The following is a 19,371-nucleotide window of genomic DNA, read 5'->3' as shown; positions in this document are numbered from 1 at the left end:
AGAAACAGTGGGTGTTTTTTTTTATATACTGTGTGTTAGGTCTGGGGTGGAAATTGGCTGAAGGAGTGGGTTGGGTTTGCAAACAGGACCGCTATTAAAGGCAGAGGCTTGACTTTAACCTGACCTGGGAGTAAACTGGAGTGGCTGAGTAACACTGTAGAAAAGAGAGGACATCATTCAGGATGCCAGAACCAGCCAAAAAAACAGGTATGTTTCTTTATTTAACTCCTTTTTGAGACATTCAAAATACAATAGCTTAATGGATTACAACAACTTACACTTGTTATTGTTACTGTCACACCAAATGTATGTTTTGTAGGAAATTAAACAAACCAAAAAGGAAAACTATATGGAAAACATTAAACTTTTGTATAATATGTTTATTAATTGGAAGAAATATTAGAGAAATACAAAACTGCATTATAAGTAGTCAGTCAGTCAGTCAGTCATTTTCTACTGCTTATTCCATAGTGGGTCGCGGGGGAGCTGGTGCCTATCTCCAGCAGTCTACGGGCGAGAGGCAGGGTACATCCTGGACAGGTCACCAGTCCATCGCAGGGCAACACACAAACAACCACACACTCATTCATACACCTAAGGGCAATTTAGAGTGACCAATTAACCTATGTCTTTGGACTGTGGGAGGAAGCCGGAGTACCCGGTGAGAACCCACGCCTTATAAGTAAATATAGCTTAAAGTTAGTTAAAATTCAAAACTGCTGATAGAGAATCAACTACTACACTAACATCTCCGTTACGATTTTAGCTAAGCTAATTCAATTTAATTAATTTCTCTGTTGCATAATCTGGACTGCTTGGTTTCGTGATATAATAATACCCATGTGGTAGCCAAATATGTGTTTTGAAATATGTCAATGTGCTTCCAGTAGGAAACAGCTCGGTCACATCAGGAACTCTTGTCAATGGACCTGCAGGTGGACACATTGTATGAGGTGAACTCGACATTTGTCACATTTCCAAAATCCCTAACAGGATTCCAACGTGACAAGTGATAGCCACAGTTTCCCCTTTGAGAGTGAGGATGAGCTGCTTGTTTGTGGCATCAGATGGCACAGTGGTGTCCAAATGCCACTTGTGTGTGGTAAGGCCTGCAGTGTGAAGGATTTGAGCAGCACAGTAACTGTTTGGCTCATCTTGAGCCTGTAGTTATACTAATAGCTGTTATTAACACCCTGCAGTCTATGTGATGCAGAAATCATTTGACAAGCAAACTTAAATAAGGAATCCACCTGTTTTTTTGTTTGGTTTTTTTCAAGTTAAATCGATTCAGCCTCTATTGTGCTGAAGAAATGCACTCAAATTTTAAAACTTAGGGAACATATTGATATTTTGTGAGCTTTTCCTCTTACCACAAGTTAAGTCAAAGTGTCTGTTTTTGATGTGTAATGGGGCACACCATCCGGGGCGCCATGCTTTCAGGGGATGGCACAAGCATTCAGGCTCAAATTACCTCCAATATGGATTTGACGGTTGTGAGAGAAAGGAAGTGTGGTTTGTCTTACCATCCAAAGCTATTGCAGGGTTAATACTTTGTATTTCACCAACCATGTGGACCTGTAGGACAAACCTGTCAAACTCTACACCAGTGGTGAACAACTATAGTCAAAGGTATGACATTTATTAGGGTGGGGACATTTCAAAACAAAAAAATGTACCATGGTGTGTAGTGGTTTGAACTACTTCAAAGAAACAAGGAAAAAACTCAGGTATTGAGACTAGATGACTCGACCATATAAGAACACTATGAACAGAATTGCACCATGAATTATATCACCGAGGTTAACTCCCTCTTTAGGATAATAATGCCCTTTTAAATATGTTGTGATGACTGACAACAATCCAAAATAATGTGCCTTCCTGGAAAATTACAATTTTATTTTTTCATCAATTCGTTTTTAGGTTTTATCTTTTACTTATTTATTGTTTGTTCCAAGTCGTACTCCTGTGACCAACTGTATCACATTTAAATCTGTAAATAGTATCCTTATCTATGTAACACCTACATATTGGTCAGGATTCCAGGCACACCATGTTGTGTTAAACACCTCCACCGTCACAGCTTTTAGTTGCACTATTTTTAGATGTCTTTTGAAGATGACAACTGTTTGAGAGCAGCAACCTATCCAAACAGGGACAAAGCAGGAACTTTAACAGATGGTGCCCTGGATCTGTCTGTCTATTGCCCCTTAAAGAGACAAGTCAACTCTGCTCCATCTGCATGGATGTAGAGTACTCCAGGAAAAGCAATGAACATTTGTGATATACCAAATATTGTAGCTAAAGCATTCTGTCTTGCTGTAAAAATGGCCAAGATTTTGTCAGGCTTCCAGGCAAATGGACTATATCCCCCAACAGGTTTTTTCCGAGTCAGCATTTGCTCCTGTTTCAGTGACTGATCAGTCAAATGCTGACTGTAGCCCCACTGCTAATCTGAATCCCCCACAATCTGCAAGTCACATAATACTAAATGACACAGATCATGGGGCACCTCATACACCCACTCACAGGCCATCAGTAAGTCTACTAAAGCTCTCCCGTTCATACCGTGCATTGGCACTGGATGTAGCAGTCAGGCCAGTGGAGCTAAGGCCATTTCCAAAAATTAGACCCAGAAAAATTACCAAGAAAAGTAAAAGATTGACAAGTTTTATCCTGACTGATAACCAAGTGAGGGGAAAGAAAAATCAGCTGAAAGAAAAATCAAAGGCATCAAAAAAATTAAATCAAGAGAAGGAAGAGACATGTGATATGGTCATCCTCAGACAAAGATGAATGTCTATGCATGGTGTGTAAGGAGCCCAACAGGACATGGGTCTAGTGCATACAGTGCAAGAAGTGGGCACACCAAGACTGTACACCAGGAAAGCCACTGTACATCTGTGAAAACTGTGGCTCAGAAAGTGAGTAAATGAAATAATAGGGATTTAGGGAGGCCCAACTTTATTCTGTTGAAAACATCATGATTCTGTTTTTTTTTTTTTTATATTGCTTTTTGTCAAATAGTCTAGTCTATATGTTTAGTTCACGTCATATGAGATGTTGTTTTGACTAAGATATAGTATTGAATATTGTAAATTTAAAGAGTATATGAAAGGTCTCTATGCAAATGCACAAGTTGTATTTGGCAGTGCGTACCTTTTGAACAAATTTCTCTTGAGAAGGATAAGGTTACTTTATTCCAATCAGACACTTTAGGCTTCTATTGGACATTGAAATGCGATTGATTTAGCATACCATCGTTTTGGAATTTAAATTAATATAAAAAGTGTGACAGCCAACACTGTTCCTGCCTATTATACAGGCACAGTGAGAAGACCTTTACAAGCAAATATCATGGAGATGGTTTCATTCTTTATTCACTAAAGACACTTGGCATTGCCACTGGCTTTATAATGTATGTAGATGTTCAGTTTTGTTAACATTACCTCTTCATGATATTTTAGAGCTTTCTATTTTCATTTCTGACTCATCACCATCAAATGTTTGATCATTTTCACCTAGCACCTCAGTTTAGAATAATTTCAAACAGGAAGGTTAAATATTTAATTTTTATTTTTATTTTAAATCTGAATCGAGGAATATTTGCTGGTCAGCATAATTTAACACCATCAACTTTTTATTTTGCAGGGACTTTCTCTCAAAGTTTGCCATTTAAAACTTTTCACATCTTTGAAGGAATGGAAAATACCTTTTTAAGAAGGTTAAACTATGTGATGTTAGGGCATGTGCCAGCAGAATTAATAATTAAAACATCAGAAGGAACTAATATGCAACTGAAGTAAAGTGGGAATGACATAATTTCTGGTTTAACAACACCTTCTGGCTGGACACCAAGCGAGAAAAAAGTTCTGCCCAGACGATATTTTAAGAACAAGCTGTAAGAATTCCCAAACCAGGGCTGCAAAAACATTAGATTAAAAGCGGGCATTGTTGAGTTCTTGTGAAGTATGACATGTCCAGGCTGGATAGAACTTCAAGTAAAGGCCAATACCTTCCATACAAGAACAGAAAAATCTTTTCTCTCTTCCTGTGCCACAAGGATAAGAACAATGTTCCTTTGGACCAGGCAATTTAGTACTTTACAACTCATGTGTAGAATTTTCCCGGAAGTTAATTGACCTCTCCTACTGTAAGCACAACAAGCTGCAAGAAGTATGAAACCATGGCTGCAGCAACTCAATAAATTTTGTTCTTGCAGCCCTGGAAGAAAGAACACATTTCTCTTTTCTTGCGTATCTCCAGGCCCTTATGGAGTATGTATATCCTCTAACAAGCAATTAAAAATAAACCCTCAGAACAAAACATAGAGAGTAAAAGTAATGCATTAATAGGATTAGCATTGCTAAAAGAAAAATGGAAAAATGTTACCATAAATGCAACACAGTAGGTTGTAAAATATTGTGATCCTAGTTATGCATAACATTTTGATCAACCTACTGTATAATTTTTTTTATCACATTATAAACTCTAGAGGGACCTAAATTTGATTGCACTCCTATCCTCTTTGAGAAACATAAATTTTAGCTATTTGTTAAATCTTGTTTGATATTTCATGGATGCATTGATAAATACAAGTTCTTCTTCTAGCTCCTGAAAGACAAAATCTGTACTCAGTCACCTGATGACAAACCGGAAATAACGTTCCCATGAACTAACCTTTTCCTTTACCTTTTAACTAGCCTCAAGGCGAATGCATTGCGACCTAAAATGTAGAAAGAGAAAAGAAAAGCCATAATATTTACTACAAAAGCCACTAAATATCCTGATTTAATTAATTGAAAGGTTTTTAAGATTAATCAGACCAACTGAGCTGTTGAGGTTTCCCTAAACAGTATTAAACATGCAAATCTATACCATACATAATTAAAAAGCAACTGAATGGTAAGCACTTGTGATTTTAGAATTATATAAAATCTTTTGAAAATGTATTTTAATTAAGTGTAATTAAATTTTTCATTGAAAGAGTTTAAAAGTTACACTTAGAGCCCTGTGTTGTGCTGGCAGGTTTGGATCGTTTTAGCAGGACATAACTGATGGATTTGTTTGAACAACTAAACGTGCAAATTATTTATTCTGTTCTTTATAACGAGGTCCTGATTAGTTTCCTGATGATGATTCTTAAGCTTCTAATGTACGTCTTCACCTGTCAAAAGAGATCAACAGAAGAGAAAAGTAAGAAGTGAGCTAATTTATATGTTCACAGCTAGCCCCACACAGTGTGCTGCTGACTGCAAAGCACTGTGCCTTTTCCAAGCAGACAATTCATGGCATCATAAGTCTGCTTTTTCAGAATATGAGCTGATCTCCCTCCCTATCTCTTTGGCATTGACAGTGTGATTGGTTACAACCTTCTGCTGAATTATCTCAGTGCGTGCTCAGTCAATCAGCACTTAGCAAAACAAAGAAAAACTGAGTTCACTGATAAAAGGATCACAGTCACACGTTTTACACTTCAAAGGTTTTACTTCGACTCCCTGTTTTTAGTTTCAGCATTTTCCAAGAAACCAAAGACTCAGGAGGCAGAGGAAGGCTCCTCAGTGACTTTTGAAGCCGAGACCGAAAAGTCTGAAGCTAAAGTAAAATGGCAGTGCAACTCAAAGGACATTGCCAGTGGCAACAAATATGCAATCACTACCATCGGAAACAAGCACTCCCTTACTATAAGAAACATCACAGAGGAAGATGCCAATGTCTATGCTGTGATTGCTGGTGGTTCAAAGGTCAAGTTTGAGCTGCGGATCGTAACAAAGCCAGGTGGGAGACTTTGATGCTGCAGCTGTGCATTTGAGGCCTCTGATCATTCATCCACAGCTCATGTAATCTTCACAGAGCACAAAGAAGAGCACTCAAATTAGAAAACTACTGAGGCAGTAAACACATGATGCACTGCATGCGCTTGATGTTTCTCCACCACGTATCCCATCCTCTTAGAAGCAGCCTAAGGTGTTTTCTATTTTCTTTTAAAGATTTGAGATGACATGCAGAGAATTTAACAACTTTTTCTTCACTTTCTAACCAATACATTTAAGGCTATGCTTCAAAGTAAAGACTGAAGGAATGATAAAAATGGCTTTCAGGTTTAAAACTAGTAATACGTGGGCGCAGCGCTGGTGGTGTAGGGGGTTAAGTGCGCAAACCATATACAGAGGCCTTAGTTCTCGATGTGGCTGTTCCGGGTTTGAGTCCTGTCCCTGGCAACATTTGCCGCATGTCTTCCCCTCTCTCTCCATTCCCATTTCCTGTCTATCTACTGTTGAAAAATAAAGGCCATTAGTGGTGCAAAAAAATCTTTAAATAAAAAAAAGTTGTAAGACCATAGTGCAAGACTTATCTGAAGCATCCAAAATTGTAAATTTGCTGTAATACAAATTAATTCCCATTCCTTTGCAGAATGAATTTCAATTTAAGCTCAAATTGAAAAACAAATGTAAAACACTTCCTTAAAAATTTAAGTTTTTAAAGGGTTGTTTTCTAGGATAATTCATGTGCATGAGCAACTAAATCTGAAATAAGAAGCAAACCATGTAAAACATAATAGCTGTGAGTTGTTCTTCACATGTTCAGCTCTATTGTTTGGGTATTTGTGAGACAAGTATTTAACTGTAAATGCTATTTTTAATTCCTAAAATGTTCAAAAAATTTTTTAAGGCTTCCTATGGTGTTTTACTTTTTTTCCAGCCTATGAGCACTGTATTCTCCAGTGATTGCTTCATGTCACTGAGCAACATTGCACCAGTTGACTGTCACTGTGACATGCAGGATGTTTAAAGTTCATCAGGTGAAAGCAAATGTTTTAATGAAAGCCAAATAATCGGCATGCTGCATATGCATGGCTGCAGCTGTTCACGGCCCACAGCGCTCTTCCTGAACAGTGTCCTCAACCCAGCACCAGCACATTATTTCCTCATGAGTAACCACCACTCGACAGGCCCTGAGCACTGGCATAAGAGGCTGCTGATAACATGTGCAAAGTTAGCTGGCCATTTAAAGAGGATAAGACAGAATAATTATTTAGAAGATAAATGCTCACCCTAGCATATTTTCACTTTAACAATAAAAATATTAATATGAACAAAACAGATTAAATGTTTCAAATGTTCTCACTTGTGAAGAAGGAGCAAAACATTTTATTTTCTATTTTATCATTGCTTTTTGTCTCTTTTGTGTGCTTTTGATACCACCATAATGAAATCAACCCAGAGGATCCAGCTGAGGCACCCGTTGGTGAACCTGGAGATGTTACACCTGACCAGGCCTCGGTTCCACATCCCGCAGCTTCCACACAGGGAGGAACCTCTGCCACGACACAAGATGCTAACCCAGCTGAGGGTGAGTACCATCATTAGGATTCCTGCACTTTTTACATTATAAAATTCCATGCTATTCCAGATTCTTTTTTGTAAGATTTTCCAGACCTTTGGGTGCAAAAAATATCTACAGTTGGGTTTAATTATCTGTATGATCTATAAATCGGGAAACAACTCTATGATGAGGTTAGCTTCTGATCAGGTAGTGTGGAAAAGACTGAATAATCCTACACTAAAGGCAGATGCTACTTCAAACACAGAAATACAAAGAGAGCTTTTAAGCTTTTAAAAGATACAAATAAACAAAATTCTAAGATATAAATTAAAACATACAGGTTATTGCACAGATACTCTATGGAAATTCTTGCATAATTAATGTTCATCAAGAATTATAATGTAAAATAATACTTTGAAAAATAGGAATTTCTTAACCAAAAATCATCACTTACGAATAGAAATCAGAGAAATCCTCTGGTGTTGTGATTATGGGCTCAAAGCTCTTTAATAATTACAAATTATTAACCAAAACCACAAACTGTCACTGTTTATTCAACCACTTCACCAAAGGTGGGGGAACTTTGACCTTGTTTTGACAGATAAATCACTCTTGCACAAAATAAACACAAATGCTTCTCTTAATTATATATATGAAGATTTATTGAAGCCAAATAATCCTGATATACCATTATTCTGGTCCAAAAACCTTCACCTAACTAACAAGCACCGTTCTACACAAAGGGAATAACAATGTCTACCTAAAAATAATAATAAAAGAAAAATATATATATGCATTTAGTGTCTATGAAGATCAAACCAGCAGTTTTATGGACAAAATGTGTAATTTGGGTTAAATGGAAAGAAGTCCTCCTGTTGTGCTGATGTCTCGATTGCAGCAATCAGCTGATGAAACAGTGGGGCCACGCCCCTTTAGCCACAACCAGCTGATCGCTTCAAATCTTGACAAAGGGTCATAAAACTCTGAGGCGGGATCTTAGTGGAAAATCTCCAGCAATAAAACTGGAACAAAGAGTGGTCGGGCGAGGCCCAGACCGCAGTTGCTTTGAATGAAAAACTTTTCAAAGTCCAACTTCAAACTCCTGGCTGATGTGGGATCAGCCGGACAAACATTACCCACGCACAATTCAGCAGCGCTTGCGCAGCAAATAAAAATACAGCTCAGCATAACATAATTCAATCAGTATAGCATGCAACAAGTTATTGCCTTAGATTAACTACTGGTGATCCTACATCACCTTAACTGCCTCATCCTGCTCAGACCTCTAAATGCACCTATCCGGTTTACTATGAAAAGAACGAAATTTCTTTGAAGTTGATTTCTGCTCTTCACCGGTTGAGGATGGATCAGGTCTGATGAAAAGGAGGGGAGGGGGACCACACGTCCGTGATCGAATTAAAGAAAAAAAAAAACGGTAACTTCTCATCTGTCCAGGAGGGGAAAATATGAAGAACCTTTAGTCGACTGCATACACAAGGAGGAAACTCTTCTCCTTGGACATAGAACCTCTGTAGGTTTTCACCAGCGCCGGTTGTGGCGCGGTCTTCGATCGGCATATACAGGTCCTTCTCAAAATATTAGCATATTGTGATAAAGTTCATTATTTTCTATTATGCTAATATTTTGAGAAGGACCTGTAAATCCTCTGATCTTCTCGTATCAGACAGATTTCCAGCTTTTAAGCTCTTCCGGGAATGGCCTTGTGGAGCAAAAGTTCGCCTGCGAGCTTTGTCTCTCCAGAAATGCGCCTCCTATGCGCTGTCCTGTGACAGGCGGGAAATGGCCCCGAAACTCTCCATCTCAGCCGGTTTGTACTCCCAGTGACGTCAGAGCTGCAACGCCTGTTGAGCTTCGCATGTCAAAATGTGCGATCAAAATGGATGACCCCAACATACAGGTCCTTCTAAAAATATTAGCATATTGTGATAAAGTTAATTATTTCCCATAATGTAATGATGAAAATTTAACATTCATATATTTTAGATTCATTGCACACTAACTGAAATATTTCAGGTCTTTTATTGTCTTAATACGAATGATTTTGGCATACAGCTCATGAAAACCCAAAATTCCTATCTCACAAAATTAGCATATTTCATCCGACCAATAAAAGAAAAGTGTTTTTAATACAAAAAACGTCAACCTTCAAATAATCATGTACAGTTATGCACTCAATACTTGGTCGGGAATCCTTTTGCAGAAATGACTGCTTCAATGCGGCGTGGCATGGAGGCAATCAGCCTGTGGCACTGCTGAGGTCTTATGGAGGCCCAGGATGCTTCGATAGCGGCCTTTAGCTCATCTAGAGTGTTGGGTCTTGAGTCTCTCAACGTTCTCTTCACAATATCCCACAGATTCTCTATGGGGTTCAGGTCAGGAGAGTTGGCAGGCCAATTGAGCACAGTGATACCATGGTCAGTAAACCATTTACCAGTGGTTTTGGCACTGTGAGCAGGTGTCAGGTCGTGCTGAAAAATGAAATCTTCATCTCCATAAAGCTTTTCAGCAGATGGAAGCATGAAGTGCTCCAAAATCTCCTGATAGCTAGCTGCACTGACCCTGCCCTTGATAAAACACAGTGGACCAACACCAGCAGCTGACACGGCACCCCAGACCATCACTGACTGTGGGTACTTGACACTGGACTTCTGGCATTTTGACATTTCCTTCTCCCCAGTCTTCCTCCAGACTCTGGCACCTTGATTTCCGAATGACATGCAGAATTTGCTTTCATCCGAAAAAAGTACTTTGGACCACTGAGCAACAGTCCAGTGCTGCTTCTCTGTAGCCCAGGTCAGGCTCTTCTGCCGCTGTTTCTGGTTCAAAAGTGGCTTGACCTGGGGAATGCGGCACCTGTAGCCCATTTCCCGCACACGCCTGTGCACGGTGGCTCTGGATGTTTCTACTCCAGACTCAGTCCACTGCTTCCGCAGGTCCACCAAGGTCTGGAATCGGCCCTTCTCCACAATCTTCCTCAGGGTCCGGTCACCTCTTCTCGTTGTGCAGCGTTTTCTGCCACACTTTTTCCTTCCCACAGACTTCCCACTGAGGTGCCTTGATACAGCACTCTGGGAACAGCCTATTCGTTCAGAAATTTCTTTCTGTGTCTTACCCTCTTGCTTGAGGGTGTCAATAGTGGCCTTCTGGACAGCAGTCAGGTCGGCAGTCTTACCCATGATTGGGGTTTTGAGTGATGAACCAGACTGGGAGTTTTAAAGGCCTCAGGAATCTTTTGCAGGTGTTTAGAGTTAACTCGTTGATTCAGATGATTAGGTTCATAGCTCGTTTAGAGACCCTTTTAATGATATGCTAATTTTGTGAAATAGGAATTTTGGGTTTTCATGAGCTGTATGCCAAAATCATCCGTATTAAGACAATAAAAGACCTGAAATATTTCAGTTAGTGTGCAATGAATCTAAAATATATGAATGTTAAATTTTCATCATGACATTATGGAAAATAATTAACTTTATCACAATATGCTAATATTTTGAGAAGGACCTGTATATGGGTATTTCGATTTGATATGGGATAATGAGCTGCCATGTTTCTTAAAACATGGCGGCTTAAAAATGCATAGCAGAAATGTCCTGCTGAGCAGTCATTTACCAGTTTGATTGAGAAAGAAGAAAATTAATATTTGATACAATTGTGTTTACATAAGGGAACTGTCTACCTCCCTGTCTTCAATAAAACAGAACTTGCTTTGCATTAAAAAAAAAACAAAAAAAACAGTGTAATAGTTCCGGGTGTTTAGATTCTGTCTATTTGTTCACACGTATAAAATGCAATATGAAATAATGTTTAGTTGGACACATATTACATGTAATGACAAAACCAGCAGATTAATTGTTGCTTTGTTTGATGGTCCAACCAGATACAGTTTTAGAACAACATAAGGGGGGTTTAAAATTATATCTCTCTGTTTTATAACTTTCTAACAACTAAAGATACACAAAAAGCAAAACACTTCTGCTGGATTTTTTTTATGTTGGAATTTTTGCAGGGTTCATGGTTTAAAAAAGTTTGAGTGTCACCTTTTAAGCTGAAGTTTAAACTTTTAATCTTTTTTCGAGGTGTTCTAAACTACAAAAACATAAAGAACACGATCAGTTCTAAAGTAGATAATCTGGTCTCAATAAATTTGGTCCTTCATACATTGACTGCAGAGATATTGACCATGCTTGATCTTTTTTTAGGTGCACACCCTCCAGACACTAGACAGGACTTGACTGGACTCTTCACAGAGAAACCTCAGAGTGGAGAAGTCACCGTGGGTGAGAGGATTTAAAATACCAGACATTTTTCTGTAAGAAGGCATAATTCAGTGCTTCATCTTTTATATCACAGTTTTACCAGATAGAAATAGTTAAATATGGATGCCAAATTTAAATTGGAAAATAAATTAATATTAGTTACAGTATTACTTAAAGCGCTGTAGAAGGGACCATACGTTTATTTCCGATTCATTGAGCAATACATTATTGCTCTCCTTTCCATATGCACATCTTCACCTAACTGTTTAAGGCAACATTACGAAGTGACAGGATACAATACTATAGCTAAGTCTCAATTAAGCAACAAAAAAATTAAAAACACTGCTGAAAATCTTCAGAACTTTATCACTGTATGTAGGAAAGAAACAACTGAATGTGTATTTTCTTGTATGTAGGTGAAAACATCACATTTGTGGCCAGAGTAAATGCTGAATCACTTCTGAAGAAACCCAGTGTGAAATGGTTCAAAGGGAAGTGGATGGACTTGGCAAGCAAATGTGGAAAACACCTGCAGCTAAAGGAAACTTACGACCGCAACACCAAGGTAGACCGATGCTATACAGAGCAAAATATTGATTTTTAGTGTTGATTGGTCTTCTTTGTAAACTTTTATTAGCCATTCAAATTAGTAGGAAAAAAGCATAAACTAGAAGATGCAATATTTTGTAACAGAGGTATGAAAAGTGTCAATTCTGTGCTTTTTAGTGAAAGTCAGGCAAGGCGTTTCCTCAGCTACACGTGTTTATGAAATATTAAACCGCAACCATGCAATAACAGTAATATCATGCCAAATATACTTTAAGTCTACAATTATTAAGTGATCTGAGAAAAAGAAAGCAAGCTTGAAGCCCTTATGACATTGTCTGTACAAATAAAGCAAAGTTTTAGGTTGTTTTGATGAGTGACATCATTTAATGTTTATGTCCTTGCATCTTGTGTCATCATGGCTGTGATTTCAGGTTTACACATTTGAGATGCACATCATTGTTGCGAAAGCTAACTTTGCTGGAGGTTACAGATGTGAAGTTTCATCCAAGGACAAGTTTGACAGCTGTAATTTTGACTTGACTGTACATGGTGAGTGCTGTGTAAGTTTTACTTGAGATTATTGATGTTTTAGAACAGCTGATGAGATTTGCTCATGCTCTGCCTTTCAGAGGCACGGGCTCCTGAAGGTCTGGATATAAGAGCAGCTTTTAGGCGCACGTAAGTGATTTAAATCAAGTTATTCCAATCTTGGATTAAGGATCTTTTCTTGAATTTGAGATGACATCGTGCTCTAATGTGGTCAGAAAAAATAATTTGCTATTTCAATTCTATTTTGAAGACTACACTAAACTTTAACGTCAAGCACAAAACTTGGGGTGAAAATCCACATTAAGAAATGATCTCTGGCCTTAAATTTAATTACAGTCCTTAGAAAACCTATAAAATCGATGTGCCTGAAGCCTTTTGTAAAATATTTTTTACTTCTTAAGTTGATCAGTGTCTAGGAATTTTAATTAGAGATTAATGGTTTCTTATTTATCTGGGGTATAAATGTATACAGTACAGACCAAAAGTTGTGACACACCTTCTCATTCAAAGAGTTTTCTTTATTTTCATGACTATGAATATTGTAGCTTCACACTGAAGGCATCAAAACTATGAATTAACACATGTGGAATTATATACTGAACAAAAAAGTGTGAAACAACTGAAAATATGTCTTATATTCTAGGTTCTTCAAAGTAGCCACCTTTTGCTTTGATTACTGCTCCGCACACTCTTGACATTCTGTTGATGAGCTTCAAGAGGTAGTCACCTGAAATGGTTTTCCAAAAGTCTTGAAAGAGTTCCCAGAGATGCTTAATACTTGTTGGCTCTTTTGCCTTCACTCTGCTGTCCAGCTCACCCCAAACCATCTCAATTGGGTTCAGGTCCGGTGACTGTGGAGGCCAGGTCATCTGGCGCAGCACCCCATCACTCTCCTTCTTGGTCAAATAGTCCTTACACAGCCTGGAGGTGTGTTTGGGGTCATTGTCCTGTTGAAAAATAAATGATGGTCCAACTAAACGCAAACCGGATGGAATAGCATGCCGCTGCAAGATTCTGTGGTAGCCATGCTGGTTCAGTATGCCTTCAGTTTTGAATAAATCCCCAACAGTGTCGCCAGCAAAGCATCCCCACACCATCACACCTCCTCCTCCATGCTTCCTTCACCTCTTCTGCGCCGCACAAAGACATGGTGGTTGGAACCAAAGATCTCAAACTTGGACTCATCAGACCAAAGCACAGATTTCCACTGGTCTAATGTTCATTCCTGGTGTTCTTTAGCCCAAACAAGTCTCTTCTGCTTGTTGCCTGTCCTCAGCAGTGGTTTCCTAGCAGCTATTTTACCATGAAGGCCTGATTCACACAGTCTCCTCTTAACAGTTGTTGTAGATATGTGTCTGCTGCTAGAGCTCTGTGTGGCATTGACCTGTTCTCTAATCTGAGCTGCTGTTAACCTGCGATTTCTGAGGCTGGTGACTCGGATGAACTTATCGTCCGCAGCAGAGGTGACTCTTGGTCTTCCTTTACCGGGGCGGTCCTCATGTGAGCCAGTTTCTTTGTAGCGCTTGATGGTTTTTGCGACTGCACTTGGGGACACTTTCAAAGTTTTCCCAATTGTTCGTTCTGACTGACCTTCATTTCTTAAAGTAATGATGGCCACTCATTTTTCTTTACTTATCTACTTTTTTCTTGCCATAATACAAATTCTAACAGTCTATTCAGTAGGACTATCAGCTGTGTACTGTATCCACCTCCTGCACAACACAACTGATGGTCCCAACCCCGTTTATAAGGCTTGAAATCCCACTTATTAAACCTGACAGGGCACACCTGTGAAGTGAAAATCATTTCAGGTGACTACTTCTTGAAGCTCATCAACAGAATGCCAAGAGTGTGCGGAGCAGTAATCAAAGCAAAAGGTGCTACTTTGAAGAACCTAGAATATGAGACATATTTTCAGTTGGTTCACACTTTTTGGTTCAGTATATAATTCCATGTGTTAATTCATAGTTTTGATGCCTGCAGTGTGAAGCTACAATAAACATAGTCATGAAAATAAAGACAACTCTTTGAATGAGAAGGTGTGTCCAAACTTTTGCTCTGTACTGTATAATAACTAAATAGGACAAACATTTTATAAAACAAAATGTATCAAATATTAGCCACTCTTTAAAATGGAAAGGCCAATGGAAATTAAGTTTGAAGTAGGGTGTTCTTTTTAATTCACAAAATGCCAACATTAGGGATATCAAATAAATGTCTTTGTATTATGCAACTTTGACATCAAATTCAAGAAATTAAGTTTACTTATATTATAAGATTATTTCCATAAAACAAGGCATGAATAAGTTGAGTGGGTTTTTAATATCTTATCCAAAGCTCTTATCAATGCAAAATTGCATGTAAGAATAAAGAAAGGGGTTTTGTTTTATTTTAAAGAAAATGTATTTTTTGTATTACTTATGTCATTATCATTATGCCAAAGTACATATATAAATGCTAAAAAGTATACCTTCTTGTTGGACTTTGTCTCACTGCTAAGCTTTGATATCAAGTACGACTGCAATCACCCCCATTTTCTTAGAATTAAAATTAGAGCTGTGTATTGAACTGCGCAAGCGCTAAATTTAAAATGACATTGAATTACTGTCATAACATGTGTGGTTAATAACTGTGAAAAATGCTAACCTGTCAGGAGTGAAGGCGGTAAGAAGAGAAGTGGACCAGCAACAAGGTAGTACAGAGATTTGGTGCAACCATGGAGGCTTGTTGTCAAATTCTGAAGACTTGGATTGTTTATAACAGAGAAATCTGGACCAGGAACAGAGGCCTCCTCTCTCTTTCATGGGCTGATTAGTCTCTGAATTTAAGCTAAACAATTCAGTGTTTTGAATTTCACAGCCACCAGTTAACCGAGTTTTGAGACTGACAACAGGAGGAGGATCAACAGAGAGCCAAACCCAGAATTAATATGGTTTACCTTTAACTTTAATTATGCTAAAATGTGGTTTTCTAAATTGTTAAAAAGTCTGCAGTAGCATGTGTCAGCTCCGTCTGATCCCCTCCTGAGTCTCAATCAAAACAGCTGAGCCAGCTGCACAAGCAGCCATGTGGCTGAGTGAGATTTGACAGTGGTATTATTGTACTGAAAGAGCAGGATGTGCTAAGACATTCAGGCTTTTCAGCAGCAGACCTTCTCCAGAGAGGTTGCCTCACAGAGGAAGTGCAGCTATGGTGTGTTGTAACCTCACCACTAAGACCAGAGACTCACCTTCAAATGCTGTTGGATCAGAGGTTGGAGATTTTCACATCAATGCCCCTGTGTTTATCTTTCATCCCACTGAGAAGAAACAAACACACTCTACGGTTTAGTCCCTGCCTGCTTTACTTCACTCTGAGTGTTTTGTTTCGGCACTGCTTGGATTATGGCTGCAGCTTCATGAAATGAGTTTTGTGCTTTTAGGATATGCAATTCTTGCAGGAGGTATTTTCTACATATCATGTCTCTATGTCCCGTCTTTTTTCCCCTGCCACCTTTTCCCTTCTTCATCAGGAACCATGTGACCTCCTAAAGGAACAGTGACCTACTCCAAAACATGACCAAATCATGAGTTGTTAGCAGCTGATGGTGATGAGTAAAGACAGGGTTTCCTAGAAGTTTACTATTTCTAAATTCCAGACATTTAAAGATTTTTAAATATAAACTTGCCAAATTCCCATTTGTAAACACAAAGGATAAAGCATATAACATAGCAATATCTCAAGCTTGTTTTGTAGTGATCATAATTTCATATTTTAATATCTTGTTATGTAAAGATATTCATATCTCAAACTTTAGTAGTGATAACAATTGTATTGTCCTGGTCCATTAGCTCATCAATTTGAGATAATTACATCTTAGGTTTTTGTTGTTATAATAGTTCAATTATCTCAATGAGACAATGGATATTTTGTAACAATAATAGTTTTATTACCTCTACAATGGGGTATTTAGCTCTTAAGCCTATTATTTATGTGAAGTTTCAGTATCTCATTTTATCAAGATAACTGTATCTCAAACCTGTTTAGCAACAACAACATGAGGTTCAATCTCAAGACATCCATTACTGATCAATGGATTCCCTTGTAGATTATCCCTAAAAATGTAATAAAAGCAATTACAAATGCTTGCACTGGTTGGAGCACAATAACTCCTCATTGTTGCATGACAATCATCTTGTTAATTTAAAAAAGGAGTTTAGTCTTACGAATTAAAGAGGTTTAGAGTTCATATATTTTTTAACAACTTATGCCATGTATTTTCAGATTTAAGGAGGTATTCTTTTCAATCTAATGTATCCATTTAAGATGCAGCCTAAAGTGAGTGTTCAGCGATTCAATTTCCAGAAAGTTTCCCTCACATTCTATGGTAGCAGTCTTAAATCTACACTATTTAAGTTGTGCTACCAAGAAACTTGGAACACTTGGGTGTTAGCAAAATCAAGCAAGGCATTCTTTATTTTGCATAAAGCCAAAGGAATATAAATTGCTTCATTAGAATGAAACCACATCTGCAATGACACATTTCTGTTCTTTGGATAATTAAAGTGATTAAGCCATATGCTGTACTGTTGATGCTTTGTGATGTCTGCAGTAGCACAGATGGTAGAGAAGATTCAGGAGAGCTGGACTTCAGCACCTTATTAAAAAAGAGGTGAGGATATCAATATTTAAAAAGTTATATTTGGAACGTTGATTCCTTTTTCTTCACTTTCTTAAAAGTACCTGTCTTTCTTTATTGTTTCTGGATTATCCTCAACAGAGAGTAAGTTCATTTTGCATTTGCAAACTAAGATTATAACATTAATCGATAGCAAAATAAATTTAGACACAAACTTATGATTTCTACTAAAAAACAGTCCTTATAACAGTTGACCTAACAACAAATCAAAGTATCATTCAGCTGTATTATTATTTGCTTTCAGTTGATAATTACTGAAACCATTGCAAAATAAAATTAAATGCAATGTCCAAATCTACTTGTTGCATGATGTTAGCATGCGTGTGATCTTTGACTGATGTTATTTATCCCTACTTACAATGTATTTGTTTTAGTTGTTAGAATGCTGCCTGTGTTTCACAATATTCTTCTCGCTGCATCGGTGTGGCCTGCTGAAAGATGTTGGGGAAATTCATTTGGTGTTTTTGCTATCTACATAACAGCAATTTACTATGAATGCACTGCAGAAAATAGGAATCACTATTAATGTTAGGACCATTTTTAAGATTTTGTGGGCTTCGTCCTGATCATTCCAAAACAGTGGGGGACATGAACAGTATTCTCCAGCAAGACTAAACAGAACAGAAGAGTAGACCAAAGAATAAATCCTACAGAACTAAAATGCACCATAAACAGAACAAATAAGAAACAAACGTAAAGGAATAAACTAATAAGCACCACCTGGAAAACATAAGTCATGATCAGAGGCAGGACCCAAATCAAATCCGTGGCTGTTGGTACTAATAGCACTCAGAATGAAGCTCTATGTTCTTTGGCGTTAATGGCAGTCAAATCCATGAGGACAGGGAACCTGCAGTCTGGCTGATGCTAATCATTGACACACAGGGCAGAAAGACATTTGGTCTTACAAAGAGCAAAATACCTGCATAGCAAGGCAGGGCCAGCTGGTACAGATAGTCCTTGTTATGTCTTGTGCAACCAGAACCTACACATCATCTTTGCCAACCCTTACAATCCCATTATGTTCAACTCTGGGCTAATTGTGACACCTCACAATTGCACAATACAACTGCCCCTGTAAAGTCAAACTCCATAATAAATGTCAGTTCATTGCAAATGGAAACATTGACACACCAATCACTGGTCTGCGTGTTCACCAAATCACATCCAAATTGCACCGTTTTATGTGCATAGCATAATTCCAGCCATCAAATTTGTTAACATTGTTGCAGATAAGTTTTTACTGTTAGATATTTTACCTAAAACCCATTTAAAATAGAATGAAGTAAGCACCACTAATGGCCCAACTCTAATTAGCCTTTTAAGTTGTAGTGTTGTGTTTGTGATTTACATTCTATATCAAGATGTAGAAATATATATTTGCTTCATGCCTGTTTTAACATCATTACCTGATTGCCTTAGGTCCATTAAAGCAATGCACATGAACACAGATCCTGATGTTGATGTGTGGAACATCCTCAGCCACGCTCCCACTTCAGAATATGAAAAGATTGCTTTCCAATATGGCATCACCGACCTGAGAGGCATGCTCAAGAGACTGAAGAAGATGAAGAAGGAAGAGAAAAAAAGTGAAGGTCAGCATAATGGGATTATGACAGGCATTGTTTTATCTAAACCCACGAAAATTCACAGATTTTTTATTTTTTATTTTGTATGATTTATGGTCAGCATTCCTCAAAAAGCTGGATCCTGCCTATCAGGTGTTAAAGGGACATAAGATAAAGCTTGCAGTTGAGGTTGCCAATGAAGATGTAGAGGTGAAGTGGTTTAAGAATGGACAAGAAATTCAAAAGTCTGGAAGGTCTGTATTTACCTGCACACGATAAGGAATGCTGCACCCATGCATTACAGAAGTGCACTTAACTATGAATGTTCACTTTTCTCTCTTGCATCTGCATCACAATGACCTATCCTTTCATTACATCTACAGCAAGTAAGTCTCGTCTAAGTTTTTTTTCTTCTTTTTTTTTATAA

The 19,371-nt window shown here is 38.0% G+C and overlaps 1 protein-coding gene across 5 annotated transcripts in view; it reads left to right on the top strand.

Annotated features, from left to right (window-relative positions):
* The first annotated feature begins 58 nt into the window (after nt 1–58).
* The window catches only part of mybpc3 (myosin binding protein C3), a 39,548-nt gene continuing 20,235 nt past the window's right edge, over nt 59–19,371 (top strand). For 2 of the 5 annotated variants that reach the window (XM_047362278.1, XM_047362276.1), the window contains exons 1-13: nt 68–207; nt 5,506–5,775; nt 7,222–7,350; nt 11,544–11,621; nt 12,017–12,165; nt 12,581–12,698; nt 12,779–12,827; nt 15,352–15,390; nt 17,290–17,349; nt 17,458–17,460; nt 18,799–18,971; nt 19,066–19,198; nt 19,328–19,330. In XM_047362278.1, the coding sequence (XP_047218234.1) occupies nt 183–207; nt 5,506–5,775; nt 7,222–7,350; nt 11,544–11,621; nt 12,017–12,165; nt 12,581–12,698; nt 12,779–12,827; nt 15,352–15,390; nt 17,290–17,349; nt 17,458–17,460; nt 18,799–18,971; nt 19,066–19,198; nt 19,328–19,330 (1,229 nt within the window). In that variant the 5' untranslated portion in view covers nt 68–182. Of the gene's footprint in view, nt 208–5,505; nt 5,776–7,221; nt 7,351–11,543; nt 11,622–12,016; nt 12,166–12,580; nt 12,699–12,778; nt 12,828–15,351; nt 15,391–17,289; nt 17,350–17,457; nt 17,461–18,798; nt 18,972–19,065; nt 19,199–19,327; nt 19,331–19,371 lie in introns of all 5 variants that reach the window. The other 3 variants (XM_047362280.1, XM_047362277.1, XM_047362279.1) reach the window with 2 other exon arrangements.

Source organism: Girardinichthys multiradiatus, chromosome 4 (genome assembly GCF_021462225.1).
Source record: "Girardinichthys multiradiatus isolate DD_20200921_A chromosome 4, DD_fGirMul_XY1, whole genome shotgun sequence".
Lineage (NCBI taxonomy): Eukaryota > Metazoa > Chordata > Actinopteri > Cyprinodontiformes > Goodeidae > Girardinichthys > Girardinichthys multiradiatus.
The sequence above is the reverse complement of the archived record's forward strand: the minus strand, read 5'-3'. Positions and strand labels throughout refer to the sequence as shown.